We start from the raw sequence: 8,597 nt of genomic DNA on the forward strand, positions 1-8,597 counted from the left end.
CTTATAAATTGGAAAAGTAGCCCACTTTCAAGCGTTAGGAGTTAACTAATAATCTTTAATATAAAAACAAATAGGAATGTAGAGCTCAGGGTTTTCTGTTAATGTATTATTAAATCATTTATTCTAGCACAGGAACATGGATTGCTCACAGGAAACGATATCTGATAGTCTTCCAAATTCTAATACAGATAGTTCCCAATTTATGTGGTTTGATATGATCTTTCAACTTTATGATGGTGCAGTAGAAATGTACTTCAAGTACCCATACAACCATTCTATTTTTCACTTTCAGGACAGTATTCAATAAATTACATGAGATATTCAATGCTTTATTATAAAATAGGCTTTGTGTTAGATGATTTTGCCCAACTAGAGGCTAATGTAAGTGTTCTGAGCATATTTAAGGGCAGCCAGGTTAAGCTATGATGTTCAGTAGGTTAGGTGTATTTTGTGTATTTTCAGCTTCAGATAGATTTATCAAGGCGTAACTCCATCATAAGTTGAAGTACATCTGTATATTTCTTTTTTTTTTTTTTTGAGACAGAGTCTCGCTCTGTCGCCCAGGCTGGAGTCCAGTGGCACAGTCTCAGCTCACTGCAAGCTCCGCCTCCCGGGTTCACTCCATTCTCCTGCCTCAGCCTCCCCAGTAGCTGGGACTACAGGTGCCCACCACCATGCCCGACTAATTTTTTTGTATTTTTAGTACAGACAGGGTTTCACCGTGTTAGCCAGGATGGTCTCAATCTCCTGACCTTGTGATCCGCCTGCCTCAGCCTCCCAAATATTTCTTTTATAGTAACAGATTATTTATTTGGGCCTCTTTACCTTGAGCATCACAAACCTGAAATTAAATTAACTTTTCTGTGCACCCTTAGCAGAGATAGTGCCCCCTGAAAGTGTTGCTATGCCACAGCCTGAAATTTTGCCTTAAAAAGGAGACTTCAGGCCAGGCACGGTGGCTCACTCCTATAATCCCAGCACTTTGGGAGGCTAAGGTGGGTCGATCACCTGAGGTCTGGAGTTTGAGACCAGCCTGGCCAACACGGTGAAACCCCATCTCTACTAAAAATACAAAAAAATTAGCTGGTGGATTACAGGTGGGTACCTGTAATCCCAGCTACTTGGGAGGCTGAGGCAGGAGAATTGCTTGAACTCGGGGGAGCGGAGGTTGCAGTGAGCCGAGATCACGCCATTGCACTCCAGCCTGGGCAACAAGAGTGAAACTCTGTCTCAGAAAAAAAAAAGAAAGAAAGAAACAAACAAAAAAAACTTCAGGACCAAAAAGCTAAAGAAAAAAGTGCAGGCAGGGAAGAAGCTTTAGTCAGAATCCAGAGGTCAAGTCAAACAGGGTCTTTAAAACAGGAAAATAGACAAGATTTGAGAATAACAACTGAAGAGGCAAGGGTGCAGGAGAATACATGAGAAAATAAGCTTTAACAGATGATTGGAAGTCTAAGTAAGTAGACAAACAAGGAGGAAAAAGGAACACAACATTACAAAAATAAGGGAAAACTTGGAGTCACTAAAGGAGGAAGGCAGTCAAGGAATTCACACACTATACAGACACAAAATAGCCTTGGAGCCCTGTAGTCTCCTGAATTTACATTGGCACCTCCTTTATATCCGTCTCAGATTTTCTTAGTTTGAGTTTTAACTCCTAATATTTAGATCACTAAACTAACTCTTTAGATACCTTTGTTTACATTTTAAATTAACTCAGTTTCTGTCTTGTCACTCATATTTTGAGTTTGAGTATAGGTAGAATGTTGCACATCTCTTTAAGTAAGATCTTAAAAGATAGGGTTTTCTGTTTTTTTCTTTTTCTTTTCCTTTTTTTAATGAATATTAGAGGAAGGAATTGAATCAATTTTTTCAATTTAGTATTAGAGTAATATTTTTCAAAAGCACAATGATAACCCATCCTTTTTCATTTATATATAGCATGAAAGCATCCTTTTGTAACTAATGAAAATTATTTTGTAATGCAAGTATTCATCTGTATCACTCTCCATCTAGAGGGATCAAGTACTTGAAAAATCAGAAGAATTACCAAAAGTGCTTTTATTTTGCTAACTTTCAGCTTTCATTCATTCATATGAACGTACAATTATAGCCCTTTAAAATAGAGAATTGCAACTTTTGAGGCACTTTTAAGAAAATATGCGAAGTTATTATATACACAAGTGAATATAATAAGGCTTGGTGAATGCCCCTTTGTTTGCCTTTTAGGATTTTGAATGATATGACTGCATGAAAAACCAAAAATCACAGAAAAATAATTTCATCCTTATTGACTTTAAAACTCATTACATTAGTACTGAGTGGAATAGATACTAGTTTTGTTGGTTTCTGTGACCAAGCAGCAAAAATTCTAAATTCATCGTTTTAAGGGAATGCAAATATATGAAGCATTTTTTAAGTTTATGTTTATACTCCCTACCTTACTCCAAGAAGAATTTAAGGCAGTTCAAATCCCACTTAAATTTATCTATCAGTCATAAATGCAATTCTCAGTCAGTATGTATTATTATCCATAGGTCTTACTCATCCAGTTCCACTGAAGAGGACACTTCAAAACAAAAGAAACAAAAATATCAGAAGAAAGAAAAGAAAAAAGAAAAAAAGAGTAAATCAAAAAAAGGGAAACATCACAAAAAGGAAAAAAAGAAGAGAAAAAAGGAAAAGCATTCTTCTACGCCTAATAGTTCTGAATTCTCCAGAAAGTAACTGAGACTTTGGCTTAAGCCGTTAAATTTAAAAATTTGTTTTTAAAACGTGTTTGCCCTTCCTTGGAATTTGCTATATATTATGCTTTGCAATAAATCACAGCCTTTTCCATATAGACATTTTTCGTGTTTGGGACCATTATCCCTCTGGCAATATATTTTTAATGTGCTGTAACTGTAAAGTATTAAATCAGTCTTGTTACTTGATAGCCATGCCCCAAGTATAGCTATTTGTGTATACTAAACACATCATTTTTGGCATTTGTGTCTGTGTGTTTGGCTAGTGTTACTACTTCATAAGTTCATTGTAAAATGGCTTTACTGCCATCAACATGGGTCATCTACCTAGCAGTTAATGAGTATTGCTGAATCAGGTGTCCACCTTCCAATGATGAAGCAAGGTAAGGGGTAATGTTTTGCTCTTGACACGAGAAATTTAATAGCTTTATGTACTAAAATATAATATCTTTTAAAGATAGTGAAATTCTTCAGTTTTTTAAATCTCTAGGGATTTTTTTCAATGTTGTAGAAGATGCAGCTGCTTAATGGTCTTGACTAGGACTTTTTAAATGAATGGTGTCTGCAGGTAGATGATCATGAAAATATCTCTAACAAAGTTTTACTCTTCTATGAAATGCAGAATTTCTAGTACCTGCCTCCTTTGTTTTTGTAATAATTAAAATATTTCTTGTATAAAGAGATTAGTTCAGCCTGTAAGTCTGCAGAGATGATGCTGAGTTGGTTGTGATTTTTAGAATAGACTCCTGGGTTGTTTTACAAATGTGCCATATTGGCATGTCTTACAGTGATACCTCAAACACAGAAATTTTTATTTAGGAAGATAGCTAAATCTTTATTAGAACTGATTTTTATTGTATTCAGTATAAATTTTATGAAGCTTGTTTCTATGAGTACTGTGGAAAATTTTATAAATGTGAGCATATATATTTATTTTGTCTGACATAATTTGTAGTTTTAAAGCAAGTTTCACACTGAACTTATGTTTTCATAAATGACCAGTTTGGGATGTTTCTCTCTTTTACTTTAGTGGCAAACTCAAGAGTAAAAAGTGTCAAAAAAAGAATTGAGAATTTTATTCTGTACTTTTTAAAATTTAAGAGCCAGGGAGTTGCATCATGAAAGCCTTTATATAATAATGGAAATTTTATATGGGTAAGCATTTTCAAACACATATTAGTAGATATGTTTTTTAAATTTCTATTTTCACATTGATCAGTGTTACTTTGCTTAATACTTAGGTAGCCCTTATGTCCACTAAAGTAAATGCTTATGTTGTAGAAGCATCAAACATCAACCAATGTCATGGCACAGCACCAAAGATTGCAAATACCTCACTATGGTGCACTTAGAAATTTTCAAATTGATAACCTACAGATACGGCTGCAGGTGAATTCATGATAGTGAAATCAGCTAAGTATACTTAACCTCACAGGCTAGAAGGGTTTACTGATTCTTGTTTCACCTGGCACCCAATGTGGATACCCTCAGTAAGACTCAGGGAGCCTTATAACTCCTCTTAACATATGCTTACCCATGCTTAAATTCTAGGGAAGCTGTATCCACAGCCCTCTGCATTGCAGCCATGAGAGCTCTCACGCTTTCAGCCCTTCCATAACCTAATTTAGTCATTTGGGCCTCTCAAAAGGAAATGCTTTTGTTTAAATAGGTCAGTCAGTTACTGGGAGAAAAAATACAGAGCCAGTAGGTTTTTAGGGATTTGTTTTGCCTTTGCTGCTAGTTTTTTGAAAATATAGTTCTTCGATTATCAAGATTTTAAAAATCGGTTTTTAATATAAAGCTTTTTTAAAAACGAGGCTGGCACAAGTGCAGTGGTGTTTCTTTACTCCCACTGCTTGACTTGACTAGCCTTGAAAAAATAACAGTAAAATAAAATATTAAAAAATAATTAGAAAATGCTACAAAGGCAATGACGTTATTCCATTGAGTAAGATAGTTAAAAATGATAGTAATTGTAGTGAAATAGTTAATTACTTGTAAGTTTTATTACTGTTAATTGTAGAGATTATAAATTGGCTCATTAGGTTTCTGAATGGTGACACAATAATGACTGAGAAGAGCAAAAGTCAGTCCTCGTTAACTAATGTAGTATGCAAATTAAAATATTTTAATGATCAGTAATTTTCCCCCCAGAAATTATCTTGGTATTTCTAAGTAAATTTCCCATAATTTTAGCATAGTTTATGAAATTGAATAAAAATTTATTTTCACTGAAGTAATTTTCTTCTGATATGATATTATTATTGAGATTGGATGCAAATCTCATGAATACGTTTTAGAAGAAAATTAATGAAATTCCCTCCCAGGCAGTATGTACCAGAAGGAAAACTGAATTTAGCAGTAAAACAGTCCTGGTCATTCTAACTACCTGTATGATCTTGAACAAAGTCACTTAGTTTCCCTGGGCCTTGGTGTCTTTTGTCTATAAAATATTGTACCAGATTATCTCTGAAATCACTTCAAGGTTTAATATATATAATTATCAATATTTTAAAATTCAAGCAATATTCACTTTAGAAATTATTATAACATTCTATAATAGTAAAGGTTGAATTTATTAATATAATAGTTAAACACGTTCAACTTCTTCAAGCAGATAATTGATATTTGGTTCATATTCTTACAACCTAATGCATGTCATTTTCACCAAATGCAGGCAGAATTTATATTTAGGTTTGCATCTGGAACTAGATTATCTGGAACTTTATGGCCATTATTTTTGGGCTGATGGACCTTCTCACCACACAATTTCCCCCCTTTTTTTTTTTTTGCATATCATATGTTGGTTGATATTTCTCAGAGGTATCCCTATTTCTTCATACTTAATATACATCTCCATTTACATCTTTGACTGAGGTCAAAACAACAATAAATGAGAAGTAAAACAACTATATGTGTTTGTATTTACAACTGTATCTAAAATTATATAACCCTAGTTTACCTTCAGAGTAAACTAGGCTGAAGAGTTGTTAATAATGTTGATAAAAATGCCATTGAATCCTTTCTTCAACAAATATTTATTGTGTACCTAACGTGGCAAACGCTGTGCTAAGTACTGGGGATACAGAGATAAGTAAGACACATTTGCCTCCCTGAAGGACTTCACAGTGTAGTTGGTAGGAGAAACACCAGAGCATACGCCGTTATATAATTAGTGCAGTAATTGACATGAACATGAGTTTATAGAAACTCGGGGTTACCTAAAGTAGTCTGGATAAATTAGAAGAGGCTACCTAGAGAAAGTAGTGACTGAATTGCAATTTGATTAAGGATAAGAATGAGGGTTCTGGCAGTTCCTGACAGAGTGGGTACTGTGAACAAACACCAGAGGTAGAACAAGCTGTGTTATGTGTTTGTCAAGAATTACAAGCAATCTGGTGTTGCTGGTGTATCATAGGCAAGGCAGGAAGTGGTAAGAATTGAGACTACCATTTTAAGTTCTTAGGAACAGGAGGAAGGAGTCGTGTGTTCCGTGTTTGGGAGCTTGAACTGTAATGTGTAAGCAATGAGACACCATTAAAGAGTTTTAAGGGGGGCCGGGCACAGTGGCTCATGCCTGTAATCCCAGCACTTTGGGAGGCTGAGGCGGGCGGATCACCTGAGGTCAGGAGTTCAAGACCAGCCTGGCCAACTTGCCGAAACCCTGTCTCTACTAAAAATAGAAAAATTAGCCGGACGTGGTGACAGGCACCTGTATTCCCAGCTACTCTGGAGTCTGAGGCAGGAGAATCGCTCAAACCCAGGAGGTGGAAGTTGCAGTAAGCTGAGATCACACCACTGTACTCCAGCTTGGGCGACAGAGCGAGACTCTATCTCAAAAAAAAAAAAAAAAAGATTTTAAGGAAGGAAATGACTTTTATTAGGGTTTGGTTTTATCAATTTCATAATCCGATTAATCCCACCATTTTTAAAAGATGAAATTGCTTTCATTAGAAGGCTACATAAAATATAATTGGATTATTTTAGGCTCTATTATTAGACTCACATTTCTTTCTACGGTCTCATTATTATTGCCAAAAATTACACAGTAACCTAAATCATCTAAAAACACATAAAGCTACTGTATTCTTTATTAGATCCATCCCCAGAGTTATATGTACATGTACATACTTTGAGATGTGTTTTGTTCTTAATTGTATTTTAGGTTATTTTTGACTGACTTAAATTCTATCACTATTTTAATATTTGTTAGGTCCGAATAAACCATTTAGAATATTTTTCAGTGTACAAAATGTGCTGTAATTTAATAAGGCCCCTTGCTTTTAAAATTTGGCTTAACCTGTGAAGCACAACTGCTTCAGAGTTACAGAGACATACCAGTTGGTCCACTGGATGAGCCCTGTGGTTCTACCTCAGGTAACCTAGTGATAAGCTAGCTCAGCAGGGAGTGCTTCAAGGACTCCAGCTGATCCTAGTGCTGAGACCAAAACTTCCTGGACATTGGGTACCCAAGAACAGTAGGTTTCTTATACCAGTGTGACAATAATCCCAGTTGTGAAGGCCAGTCTTCTGATCTCAGTATCTTCTCCCAACTCCTCTAAAAATAGGTAGAGTGGCAGAGAATTGGGGTGCCTCTTCTATAGCACAACCCATGATGCATCCAGTCATGCCTGACCCCACTATGCCTTTCCCACAAATTGGGAGGAGTTGGGGCAGTGAGCATTTTGCTAGCTCTGTCTGTTTCCTGCTTCTTGTGCCATTTATAGTCCTTGGCCATGAGCAACAAAAGTAGAATGGTGCTAGTGCCTTAACTAAATTTTTCTCAACCTAGATTTTCACCTGAGACAATATGGTAATATTATTAAATCACTGTATATCAAGATAGCAAATTTTCTGGGATACTTTAAAATCAAAGTTGTATCAAAGATCAAGAAGCACCCATAAAAGCTTTATAAACTTTCACAAAAAATAAGTGAAAATTCTTTGTTTTTATGGCCGTGTAAAATGTCATTTTTATAATGGAAATGTCTTAATTTTCAAACTTAACATATACTTTAAGCAATTTTAGTATTTAAACATTTGCAAAATTGTATTTTTGAATGTGAAGTTCAACTTTGGCAGTAGGTTGTTGCAATAGTGATCTGGCACTATGGTGCCAGTATAGCCACATAGGGTTATTTAAATTAATTAAATAAATGAAAAATTTTATTTTTTCAGTTGCATTAGCCACATCTTAAGTGTTCAGTAGCCACATGTGACTGGTGGCTACCATATTAGTGCAGATATAGAAAGAACATTTCCATCATCACAGAAACTTCTCTTAATTCTGGTCTAGAAGATAACCTTAGTACTTGGTAGAAATTTTGACAGGCTAATGACGAAAAGTTTGTAACCCTGAGCTTTGCATGCCCAAGAAAAATAAGGTATTCCTTTTTATATATCAGACCAGAGAAGCTGTATTCAGCACATTTTGAAATGCTAGTTTTTGGCTATGGTCATACCACCCTAAATGTGCCAGATCTCGTCTGAAATGCTAGTTTTTGGCTATGGTCATACCACCCTAAATGTGCCAGATCTCGTCTGAAATGCTAGTTTCTGACTACAAAAACTACAGGACATAGTAGATATGCTCAGTAGAGCTGCTTAAAATAATTCCCTTTTTTTTTCTGTTGAATTCTGTTACAAAACCAGGTCTGTGTTATAATAGAAAACACACTTATGAATAAAAATCTTTAAAAATTATAATTTGCAGAAATTAGTTTTATTTCTAGATTTCTAGGTGGTATTAATGTGATAGCATTAGGTGGGACCAGAGAACTCATTTGTTTTGTAGCTTTCATTATATAGATTATTTAGGAAATATATCAGCAAAGGATTTTTTGTTATGCTTAT

At 35.2% G+C, this 8,597-nt stretch overlaps 1 protein-coding gene across 3 annotated transcripts in view; it reads left to right on the top strand.

The window, feature by feature from the left end:
* The window catches only part of SREK1IP1 (SREK1 interacting protein 1), a 49,256-nt gene extending 40,811 nt beyond the window's left edge, over positions 1-8,445 (top strand). For 2 of the 3 annotated variants that reach the window (XM_009449097.5, XM_016953253.4), the window contains one exon: positions 2,538-5,654. In XM_009449097.5, coding sequence (XP_009447372.1) covers positions 2,538-2,727 — 190 coding nt within the window. In that variant the 3' untranslated portion in view covers positions 2,728-5,654. Of the gene's footprint in view, positions 1-2,537 lie in introns of all 3 variants that reach the window. The other variant, XM_001165048.8, reaches the window with a different exon arrangement.
* Positions 8,446-8,597: the final 152 nt, after the last annotated feature.

Source organism: Pan troglodytes, chromosome 4 (assembly GCF_028858775.2).
Source record: "Pan troglodytes isolate AG18354 chromosome 4, NHGRI_mPanTro3-v2.0_pri, whole genome shotgun sequence".
Lineage (NCBI taxonomy): Eukaryota > Metazoa > Chordata > Mammalia > Primates > Hominidae > Pan > Pan troglodytes.